General features: G+C 37.6%; 1 protein-coding gene across 3 annotated transcripts in view; it reads right to left on the reverse strand.

Annotated features, from left to right (window-relative positions):
- Nucleotides 1–12,078, reverse strand: part of atp6v1h (ATPase H+ transporting V1 subunit H) — a 71,893-nt gene extending 59,815 nt beyond the window's left edge. For 2 of the 3 annotated variants that reach the window (XM_062993085.1, XM_062993082.1), the window contains exons 1-4: nt 12,029–12,078; nt 8,495–8,636; nt 2,507–2,606; nt 2,287–2,376 (exon numbers count right to left, since the gene is read on the reverse strand). In XM_062993085.1, coding sequence (XP_062849155.1) covers nt 2,287–2,376; nt 2,507–2,606; nt 8,495–8,598 — 294 coding nt within the window. In that variant the 5' untranslated portion in view covers nt 8,599–8,636; nt 12,029–12,078. Of the gene's footprint in view, nt 1–2,286; nt 2,377–2,506; nt 2,607–8,494; nt 8,637–11,853; nt 11,867–12,028 lie in introns of those variants that run through there. The other variant, XM_062993083.1, reaches the window with a different exon arrangement.
- Between the last annotated feature and the right edge of the window lie 442 nt (nt 12,079–12,520).

Below are 12,520 nucleotides of genomic sequence, written 5' to 3' on the forward strand. Positions count from 1 at the left end.
TAGTAATGGCAGATTCAAAATTTGATGTGCATCTGCAATCACTTTTTTTGTCTGGCCAAACACAGGCTGCGGGTCAAGCGTTCTCTTCATGTCCATTTTATCAATGTCTTGTTTTGTAAAGCACAGATACAAAACAACAAAGGTTTGTGTGTGTGAGGTGATACTTGGCAATGTGATAGAGGAGTTTTAGTGTAAAAAAGCAGTGCTGTTATCACAAATATCAGCAAGGTTAGAACACTTCTCAAACCATCAAATTGTAAGAATAAAACTAACTGTTGTATAAAGCCAAACAAATAACATGTCAAAAGTATGTTTTTAATCATGACCGGGGTAAACAAAATGAAATAAAATGTACTTACATAGATCCAGTTGAAATTTAAAGACTAGCTGGACCCACCCCCATTTCAAAAACAAATGGTATTAAAACAGAGAGACCCCTATGTGATCTTTATAGCTATAGCAACAGCCACTCTACTGAGAAGGCTTCTAACAAGAAGACTCTAACAAGGGCTCTGTGCAGGCCAGTGGAGTTTCTTTAAACCAAGCTTTTCTTCGTGTCTTTATAGACCTTGCTTTGTGCACAGGGGCACAGGCATGCTGAAACAGGAGCCTTTTCTAAAGTATTAACGCAAATTTTAGGCATAAAATTTCCTTTATATCACTGATGTATTACACCTGTTAGCAATTGGTGTAAATGAAACACACAAATTTAAAAATTAGAAGGGGTGTCCCAATACTTTTGTCCATATAGTGGATGCCAAGGAATCTTGAGAAATGAATATTCTGTTCAAATTCTTTTTCTGTGACTGAATAATTAAGCACACTTTACTGTCCAATCCCACCCCCCATGTTAGCGATTTAACATTTTTTATTAGCGTAGCATTCAAGTGCCTTATGTTTACTGGTTAATGTGCACTATTAGGTGGTCCTAGTGTAACTGAGCGTCTTTAGAGTTTGTTGAATTTGAAAAGTAAGAAATAAACTGTACATAGACAAACTATCAGGAGCATAATACTATACTGGCTTGTTCTTTAGAGGTGCAGCAGAGACACTACAGAAAGATGATCACGTGCGTAGACAAGAACTCTTTATCATTGATTATGGAATCACCAAAGGAACAAAAGTGTGTTACACTAGCAATACTACGGCAATTTCTTTAGCAAGCGGTTAGTTAAAATGTCCAAGATGACGAAGTCCAAAGCAGCTAAAAACACTACTAGGGTAACTGAGTTTGGAAAACTCCCAACCAATTCTGTGGATTTATGGGGGGGGGGGGGGGGGGGGGGTTATTTAGTGGTTATTTAGGTGTTATTTAGTGACTGCCGTGTGGCACTTTTCTTTAATAATCTGTGATTTTTTTAAAACGAGGTTCGTGAAATTAAGCACATTTTCCCGTGATTTAGTAGGGCCCTAGTTATTAGTGTATAAACTATTCAGCATCAGTTGCTTCAAAAGTCCTGTGCAGGGATGAAAGAAGCTGTTTGACAGACAACCTCTTTGCAGCACTCCATAAAACAGGCCTATTTATGATTATATGAACTCTTTGGACAGAGTAGCAAACCCTATGTCTGGTGACATGGTCACTTGGCTAATATCATTCGTCTGGTGAAACATGGTAGTGGCACCATCACACTATGGGGTGCTTCTCAGTGGCAAGGACAAGGAGTCTCGTAAGACTTGGCTGGATAAGAATTAAGAAATTAATAAATGCAACCAAATACAGGAACATCCTTGAAGAAAACCTCACACAAACTCAGACTGTGGCGACAGTTCACCTCTTAGTACAACAATGACATACAGCATACAGCCATAACACTAGAGTGGCTTTGGAGCAAGTTTCTGAAAGTCCTTGAGTGGCACAGCTAAAGCCCAGCCATAAATTCCATCACACATCTGTGAAAAGACCTGAAGAAGGCAGCTCACACACATTCACCATTAAATGTGAAAGAGCTTGAATAGATCTGCCTTAATCTAGGAAAGATTATAAAGACATATCTAAGCAGCTGTAATTGCTGCCATGGGGGCTTTTACAAAGCACTTCTACAAAGCTCTGAATACTTTTTATGAATGAGACTTTAATTTTAGATTTTCGAATAATTTTTAGACAACGGTTTCACTTTTGGGTAGTTAAGTGTAATTTAGTGGGTAAATTGATGGCAATTACAAATACACAGCTCAATGAAGTGTGTAAACAGTCAAAGGGTCTGAATACACTATATGGCAATTCTGATAGTATTTGAATTAGAATAGTGATAAGTTTTTATTTTAAATAAAAGTGCATTATACCTGCAGAGTGTCATCAATCAGGGTCAAGATGTACTGAACTGTCTGCTCCTTCGAAATGTGAGCCATTAGGTTAAGAAAGGTCTTAGCACACTGCAAACAAACACACATACTTAAATGTAACCCTTAATTTCTTAAAGAAAGAAAATCATCACATACATTGCAACATACTTTTACTGTACACATTATCAACACAGTTTCTAAAACCACAGTTAGGCTATACCTGATGTCCTTCATTTGTCAGAATTGCCTGCTTCTGCTCAGAATGAGCTACTTCAAACTTCTTGATAAATTCACAATCTTCTCCTGAGATCATCTGACCCCTGGATAAAAAGAAAGATTAACAAAAGCAGTTACAGCAAACTAACTTGCTAAAGAGCTTACTGAATTCTAAATTCTAGTGATTTGATTATATATTGAAATCAGTGTGCATATATGAAGGCCACATTAGAGTTATGCCAAGTTCACACTACACGACTTTCCAAGTTGTCAGGTCGCTGTACAGTTCACACTACACAACTGGATCTCTTGTAATCTGGAGTCTTTTAAGTCGGTGTTTATTTCACACTACACGACTGATCGGCGATGAGGGGTCACACACTACACTACACTATCACCAACTGGAATCGCAGGCGAGCTTCTCTGGTCTCCCAAATTATTGGTTTGTCACGAAAACAAACACAAGAAGTGTGGAAAGGTTTAATGATACCACATCCAAAAATGCACGCCAACAAGTAGCAAGCGATCAAAGTTTGTGCGCTGATGTGCAGCGTAAAATCAAGGAGAAAAAAATAAATGAATCTGAGTGGATTTGGCTACGCGAGCAGCAGTGATTGTTCTATAGTGAGTTGGAGGGTAATAAATATTTTTTTGCAATGCAACGTTGGTGTTATGTTTTGTAGAGAACGATAAGGTCAGAAATACCTTGTGTATTCTGTATTCTGATCTAAACTATATTATTCCCCTGTCCCACCTTGTTACAACTCTTCCCCTGCGTTTCCCCTCACACCGTATCTTTCGTTGCACTCATTGCTAGTTGGGAGACTCAACTAGATATTTGACATGCTAGATATATTTCTTCAGTCGTCGCTCGGCGAGCACTGTTCACACAAAGCGATTGAGAGACGAGTTTTGATCGTTGAGCGAATGCCAAGTTGCTCCCGAGCTGCTCACGTGCCGGCAAATCTAGCGCAAGATACGGTCGGCGAGCGAAAATCGGGGCAAAATTTGTGTAGTGTGAACTAGGCATTAGATATGAAAGTAACAGTAATGAATACTTGTAACAAAAAAAATTTACAAAAACACACAGCTTTAGCTAAAATATAAGTGTATTTTAATTATTACATAATTGTCTCATTGCAATTACTTATTGGCAGTGGTAGCTCAGCATTTAAGGTACTAGACAAAAGTCAATACCAGGTCTATTGTTCTAGTCTTTTATAGTGCAAGCAAATCACTGTGCCATCATACTGTAATTATTATTGTTGGTCAAGGTCTTTAAACCGACAACTTTTTAAATTCTGTAAATAAATTAATAAATAAATGATGTGTTACACAAAGCACGCATTTTCCAACATAGATGAAACCTTTTACATCTATCTATTCATCTAATTATCAAATCCAATTCAATCCAATTAAACCTATCCTCAAAGGTTTTTCCAGGAAATATAAATTTAAGATGGCACAATCACATTTCAAAACCACAGATTCACCTTACTGTGCTTATACACATTTAGCTTTAATTCCCTACAAATAATGAGCTCCAAAAATCATTTTTCCCCTTCTCAATGCTAATTCTAATGAGGGGCAATGGAAGACTGGGAAGTCTGTGTAATGAGTATCTCTTTAAAAACCTTTAACAGATTATGCAATGCAAAACAAAGCAACAACATCCAGCAACTTCCCTAAAACCAAGCTCATATGAGATAAACTGCACAAAGCAAAAACAGGAAGTCCACCTTTCAAATTGTTTATTTAAAAAAAATGCCATGCTCTCCAGACCTCAGAGTAAAAGAACCATCCAGCTGCCATTGTGAACTTCAAAAGTCAGCATCTCTCCTGGCTTGGGCCATAAGTAAATGTGAAGGTACCAATAAGGCTACCAATAAGGGTACCTCTGCATTTTAAAGCAGCATATGTTGCCATCAAAATGATATCTTTTTTATTAATGTCAATGTTTATTTATTTATTTATGCTTTTTTTTTTTTTTCAGTTTTTCTCCCAATCTAGTTGTATCCAATTACCTGATTGCATTATGCTTCCTCTGTACCGATGCTGATCCCCACTGCTGATTGAGGAGAGCGAGACTGACACACGCCCCCCTCCGACATGTGTGCAGTAGCCGACTGCATCTTTTTACCTGCTCGAGGTGAGTTTATATGTGGACCAGCTTTGTGTACAGAGAGACACACCCTGATCCAATGCACCAGTTATGAGGTCCACTTCGGCTCACACCTTGTATGAACAACAAGCCAATCATTGTTCATGTAGCCGCCCAGCTCAGCCAGATGGCAGAGCTGAGTTTCAAGCTGACGAGTTTGAAATGTCAGCTCTGGTGTGCTAGTGTGTTTTACTGCTGCACCACCTGAGCGGCATCTATGTTTATTTTAGCAAAACAATGACAAATGACATGGTGCACGCATTCCAGTCTTGTGGCTTAATAGTAAAAGACTGGTGTTAGACTGGCTTGTCTGCAGTATAAATTGGTTTCCCACTAAAAACTGTGTGGCACATTCTGAAGTGCAACATACAGCAATGCAGTATGCACTGCAGCAAAACTGTTAAATAGCTGAAGTGTTATATTAAGCAGGAGTGGGGAAAGATCCACTCTTACAACCACAATTATTGACATCCTTAGTTTCCAAATGATTACAGAACATTGTTAAAACATGATATTACAGTCGCAATCATGCACATGTACTTTTGTGCCACAATTGAGTATCTTTGAAGAAACCCTAAGAATCTTTGTAAATTTTGTATTTTGTTTTTTTTAATGAGCAAGTATAAAAAAATAACATCTCTTACAGACAAAAACAGTTTTCCAGTACATACAGGGCCAAAATTATGTGGACACCCCTCTAATTATTGACTACAGGGGTTTGCCAAACAGTGTATAACATCAGTTACATAAATAAATTATAGGCTTTCAGGTTTGTGGCAGCAGTTTTCCAGCATCAAGTTCTAGCATGACTGTGCAACTATGAACAAAATCACGTCCATAAAGACATGGTTTGACGACTTTAGTGAAAATGAACACAAGTGGCCTACATAGAGCCCCAACAACAACCCTACTAAGCCTGAATGAAATGAAGTGGATTGTTGACTGCAAGCAAGACTTTCTTGTTAGTGCCTGACCTCACAAATGGTCTTCCACAGATGCACTTCAAAACCTTGTGAAAAGCATTCTGTGAAGAATTAAGGCTGTATGAATTGGCTGCATATGAACTAGATAATAATGCTCATGGTAGCTCCGTGTACACATACACAATGGAGACATTGTGTATGTGTGTTCTAGGTAGGTTATCAAAAAATATATTAAACTTAATGTTAATGTGTATAATGAATAGATGTTTTGATTTAAATGGCAGGGACAGAGTCACATATTTCTTTGGTATTCTTCAGTTAGCTTATATATATGCAAATTCATGGTATTTTTATATACTTCATGTTCAAACTGGAAGGAAACTCCTGCTGTTCTGACAGATAAGCTTTTAGACAAATAGCTTCTAATTAGCTGTTCGAACAATGGTGGCACTCCATTTCAAAATCACATGTGTGGTGATTGGAAAACTTAATGTGAAAGGCCTTTTCCTTTATGCCTTATATTTGTTATTTTTTTTGTAATTAACATTTTTACCAACATACATTTTCTTACTCACACACACAGACACACATCAGAATAAAGAGTCACAAGGGACTGACACATATTTGCAGTTAAAGGAAGCTGTCTAGTTCCTGTTTTAACAATACATTTAAAGGAAGTATAATTAAATCTGTTCTGTAGGATTTAGCAAGTCTAACCAAAGTACAAGCTTGTGTTTTAATTAAGAAATCCTTCATGGTTAAGCTAAACTATTAAACAATCAATATGTTTATAAGCAACATAAAGATCTTTTACAATGCATGCTACCCTGTTGTATGGTATGTTTTTTAAATCCACTAAATGATCCCAATTTTTTAGTGATTGTTACTATTGGCACGCAGCCCCTACTATACCTAAAAACCTGTTCAGAATTTGATTAGCATTCTTAACAGGGGACCAAGCGAACCGAAGCAGGTCATATGGGTGGCTCAAAAATAAGTGTATAACGTTGATTGATCAAAGCAGTGACATGAAGGGGGGAGGTTAAAATTTCAATTAAAAACCACAACAAATACAGTGGGGCCAAAAAGTATTTAGTCAGCCACTGATTGTGCAGGTTCTCCTACTTAGAAAGATGAGAGAGGTCTGTAATTTTCATCATAGGCACACTTCAACTATGAGAGACAAAATGAGGAAAAAAAAAATCCAGGAAATCACATTGTAGGATTTTTAAAGAATTTATTTGTAAATTATGGTGGAAAATAAGTATTTGGTCAATAACAAAAGTTCAACTCAATACTTTGTAACATAACCTTTGTTGGCAATGACGGAGGTCAAACGTTTCCTGTAAGTCTTCACCAGGTTTGCACACACTGTAGCTGGTATTTTGGCCCATTCCTCCATGCAGATCTCCTCTAGAGCAGTGATGTTTTGGGGCTGTCGCTGGGCAACACGGACTCCACAAATTTTCTATGGGGTTGAGGTCTGGAGACTGGCTAGGCCACTCCAGGACCTTGAAATGCTTTTTACGGAGCCACTCCTTCGTTGCCCGAGCGGTGTGTTTGGGACCATTGTCATGCTGGAAGACCCAGCCACGTTCCATCTTCAATGCTCTCACTGATGGAAGGAGGTTTTGGCTTAAAATCTCACGATACATGGCCCCGTTCATTCTTCCCTTAACACGGATCAGTCGTCCTGTCCCCTTTGCAGAAAAACAGCCCCAAAGCATGATGTTTCCACCCCCATGCTTCACAGTAGGTATGGTGTTTACTCAGCATTCTTCTTCCTCCAAACACGGCGAGTTGAGTTTATACCAAAAAGTTTCATCTGGTTTCATCTGACCACATGATATTCTCCCAATCCTCTTCTGGATCATCCATATGCTCTCTGGCAAACTTCAGACGGGCCTGGACATGTACTGGCTTAAGCAGGGGGACACGCCTGGCACTGCAGGATTTGAGTCCCTCTCGGCGTAGTGCGTTACTGATGGTCCCTTTGTTACTTTGGTCCCAGCTCTCTACAGGTCATTCATCAGGTCCCTCCGTGTAGTTCTAGGATTTTTGCTCACCGTTCTCATGATCATTTTGACCCCACGGGATGAGATCTTGACCCCAAGGGAGATTATCAATGGTCTTGTATGTCTTCCATTTTCTTACAATTGTTCCCACAGTTGATTTATTCACACCAACCTGCTTGCCTATTGTAGATTCACTCTTCCCAGCCTGGTGCAGGTCTACAATTTTCTTCCTGGTGTCCTTTGACAGCTCTTTGGTCTTGGCCATGGTTGAGTTTGGAGTCTGACTGTTTGAGGCTGTGGACAGGTGTCTTTTATACAGATAACGAGGTCTAACAGGTGCCATTAATACAGGTAACGAGTGGAGGACAGAAGAGTTTCTTAAAGAAGAAGTTACAGGTCTGTGAGAGCCAGAAATCTTGCTTGTTTGTTATTGACCAAATACTTATTTTCCACCATAATTTACAAATAAATTCTTTAAAAATCCTACAATGTGATTTCCTGGATTTTTTTTTCTCATTTTGTCTCTTATAGTTGAAGTGTACCTATGATGAAAATTACAGACCTCTCTTATCTTTCTAAGTAGGAGAACTTGCACAATCAGTTGCTGACTAAATACTTTTTGGCCCCACTGTAAGTGGGACAAACCAAAAGTTGTTCTGTTGTTGTTACAGATATTGTTAACAGTTACCATGACATATTTGTTCTCAGCATCTAATAAAGAATGTTATCACAGTTTTCACAAGTACCCTAGTGTAAATAGAAATAGATAATAGAACATTTGGTGCAGTACAGATAGTTCTGGATTTGAATGAATACCGTATTGTACTACAGAGTTTAAAAAAAGAGCTGCAATTTATTTTCATTATTAACATCTGCATTCAATGTGTACTTACTGCAAGTAAGACTGCCAGTTGACCTTGTTGGCTCGGACCTCAGCAGCCTTGGCAGCAATGATGTTGGTTGGGACGGCAGCGTCCACTGCACCTCGGATGTCCATGTTTAAACACCTTTTTATCTTTTACCTAAATATGCCTACTGGAGAAATGACATGATGCTAAAGAAAAACATTGCAAACATTTTTCTAGCATAATTTAGCCCAGTGGTTTCAATTAAACATTTACGTCAACAGCACAGTAGTATTAAGCAGTAAATTTCACATAAAGCACTCCTCTTAATCTTTAAAACTAAAGTCATGTAAATAATATGTGCACTACATCTTTTGTGATATGGACTGGTTTCAAAACACCTGAGACGAAAAAGAAAATGAGCAACTTTTTAGTATACATGATTTTAAAAATGCAGAATGACATTTTTACTTTATTTTTAATTTTGACATCATGTTTTACACACCTCGGTTAGATTTATGACAGGATAGGTAGTTACTGGTTACAAATGATTCATCAGTTTAAGGTTTTAATATCAAACACAGTCACGGACAATTTTCTATCTCCAATTTACCTGACTTGCATGTCTTCGAACTGTGGGAGGAAACCGGAGCTCCCGGAGGAAACCCACACAAACGCGGAAGAAACATGCAAATTCAGAACACAGAAACACAGAAAGGACCAGGGACTCTCCACCTGGGAATCAAACTTAGGACCTTCTAGCTGTGAAGCGACAATGCTACCCACCTAGCCACTGTGCCACCTAGGTGCAGAGTGACAAAATTATTAAAAAATTGAATTTCCTAAAATATTCATCAAAAAAGAACAAATGTGCCGAGTTAAAGTTTTTTAATTATGTGTCTGGATAAGTTTTTTTTATAAAGAGCTATTTCTTATTATTAATAAGACATCAGTGTATCTGAAATGCTTGTTTGCTTAAAAAAGGAAACAAAAATAAAAATATAGTGGGTGAAACTAATAAATACAACACATCAAATTTGCTGGTTCTTGATATACTTGATCAAAGTGCTCTCCGCTATTAAAAAGCACCTGGGCAAGCATACATCGAAACTGGACAAGGTTGACTGGTCCAAAAAATCTCAAAGATTAAGTGGATGGCTGGGAGATATGGCACCAGGATGTACCTTAGTACAAAAGTCTGGTAATGTCCTGGTACCAGAAAGCTGGTAATGCCTCAGTGGCTCATAGCTGGATGGTTCTTATATTTTGGATCCCCGGTGCATAATAAAAGCCAAAAGATATGTTGTTTAACAATGCCAATGGTTATATTTAAAGTAGGGCTGTCAAACGATTAAAATTTTTAATCGCGATTAATCTCAGAATTTCATATAGTTAATCGCGATTAATGGCATTAAAAAAAATCTGTGTAAATGTTATAGAAAACAAGGATTTTTAAGTGAAATGTTACAATTAAAATGGTGAACACATTTTATGCTAAATGTACTTATGTTAAAAACTGCTGGGACAAGAGAAAACTGTAAGGGAGTTTTATTCACTCACATACTAGGCAGTAAATGTCAGATTGTAGGTTAGAATTTCTCCATCAGCAAACATTGTAGATCAGCAGTGCTTTAGGTGGGATAAGGCATAGTTATTGTATCAGACTTGTCTGTGGTTGTATCGTGACGATGGTTTGATGGACGTTTCTACACGAAGTGAGTGTGTTTTGACCCTTTGGGGCTTCCATAGTTCATGAACTAACGTGCTCGACTCAGCTTTCCGGTATTCGGTACAGAAGAAGAAGTTAATTAAGTGTAATAAAGTGTTCTGCTCCCGACAACTTGTGAATATAGCGTGTATTTATTTCTTTATTAAGCAAGTACATCACTACGACGATCGGTTACATTATGTTAACAAACCGCAAATGAAAAACGGTGGCAAGTCCGACATTAAAACGTTTGTTCTACCAGTCAAGTGTCAACATGAACTAGAATTTGCGTTAATGGCACTAATTTTTTTAATCGCGTTAAATTGAGGTCGCGTTAATGCGTTATTATCGCGTTAACTTCGACAGCCCTAATTTAAAGTAATCTTTTGTGTTTTATTCATGTCATTATGTTTAATCAAATATGCAGACACTAAGGTAAACAACATGTTTAAGTTGTAATACAGCAAAAGAAACTGAGGTTTTACACAAAATGTTTGAGCAAAAAAGGAAGTTTCAGTGTTACATTCTACACAACTACAAATTTCCAAATAAACCCAATTTAGCAGCCTTATAGGCTAAACAATATATTTCAGATAAAATCAGGACATTAAATTACACAAAAAATTCCTATAGTTAATTTATAGAAAAACTAGACTACACTACAAATTATATGTTTGTTTGTTTATTATGATTTTAACGTCATGTTTTACACTTTGGTTACATTCATGACAGGAACGGTAGTTACTCATTACACAAGGTTCATCAGTTCACAAGGTTATATCAAACACAGTCCTGGACAATTTAGTGTCTCCAGTTCACCTCACTTGCATGTCTTTGAACTGTGGGAGGAAACCGGAGCACCCAGAGAAAACCCACACGGACACGGAGAGAACATGCAAACTCCACACAGAAAGGACCCAGACCGCCCCACCTGAGGATCGAACCCAGGACCTTCTTGCTGTGAGGTGACAGTGCTACCCACTTAGCCACCATCAACTGCATATATTGACTGGGACTGTTAAAGTTATGATATGTTATGAATGATATGTTATGAAAATGAATTATTATACACATAATTGTAATTACTGATTTTATTAAATGTCTCTTGACTTAATTCATGTAAGCATAACTAAGCTTCTGAATCTCAGTCATGACACATAATTTGGACATTTAAACAGGACAACTCGAAACATTAAGCCAAAATAACTCGTGTGTTTCCAATAAAAATGAAGGTGACTGAATAGCCCTATCAGGCATCTTTTGGATTTTAAATTAAGTTTTAATGTAGCTCTTGGGTTAGGAATATTAAGTGATGTACGGTTTTCTGTTAACACCGCCTGTAGTTCATACATTGAACGGTTAGTTGATACGAGCGTACACCACTTCGACGAGTCCCTACTGCAGAGTCCTTATAGTGACTTGCAAATAATGTGCGGAAATTTAAAATAATATATTAAAATTAAAGTGTACGGAACATCGTGACCGTACATGGAGTCCTAAAGCCTGTTTTATAAGACGACAAGCTAACTGGCAACTGAGGTGCATTTTGTAAAGGATTTCTAAGGTTAACAGTATAGACAATTAAGTCAGCCTGAGAAGCAACATAATCAGCAACATTTAAATAAAATGTAAGGCCTTAATTTTGTGACAATGTCACTGAGTCAGCTGACTGGATGAAATAAACCGGCTGGCTAACTACCAAGCTAGCTGCTTGAACAGCATCGCCAGTCTGTGACAGAAAAAAGACACCGTGCTGTTTACAGACATTATAACCATTCTTTTTAAAACACATAATGATTCTAAATAATAATGATAATAAATGCAAAATAGTACATTATTTTTGTTAAAAAAGCAGAAAAATGTCGAATGTTTACCTCCTGCTTCAGTTGTCAAACCGCAACACGTCACGCGACCAATATCACGTGATATTGTCACATGCACGAGAGGCAGAATTAACCCTTTCCTGAACAAGCAGGAACCTTCCATAGCCGTAGATAGAGAGAGTTGCGACACTCCTTGATCTCGCCGCTACGCGGTCACGTGGTTCATGTAACCCTCAATAGTTCCAAACAAACCCGGCGCTGTCATGTTCTCAAATGGGACAGGCAGCAGTAAATGAAATATTAAACGGCAAATAATAAACAAATAAAATAAATAAATAAATAAATAAAAATTTGTACAATTTCTGGGTATTTTCAACTGCGTTTACATTTACTGCATCTGCTTTAATGACAATTTGGTATATAAAGTGGAAGATTGATGTTTATAATGACTTGTTAATAGGTCGTTCTTGTTAACACAGTACATTATATTAGCATACATTACATAATGCGATATCATTAAGTAGTAGAGACAATATACAGTAT

This window comes from Trichomycterus rosablanca, chromosome 4, assembly GCF_030014385.1.
Source record: "Trichomycterus rosablanca isolate fTriRos1 chromosome 4, fTriRos1.hap1, whole genome shotgun sequence".
Taxonomy (NCBI): domain Eukaryota; kingdom Metazoa; phylum Chordata; class Actinopteri; order Siluriformes; family Trichomycteridae; genus Trichomycterus; species Trichomycterus rosablanca.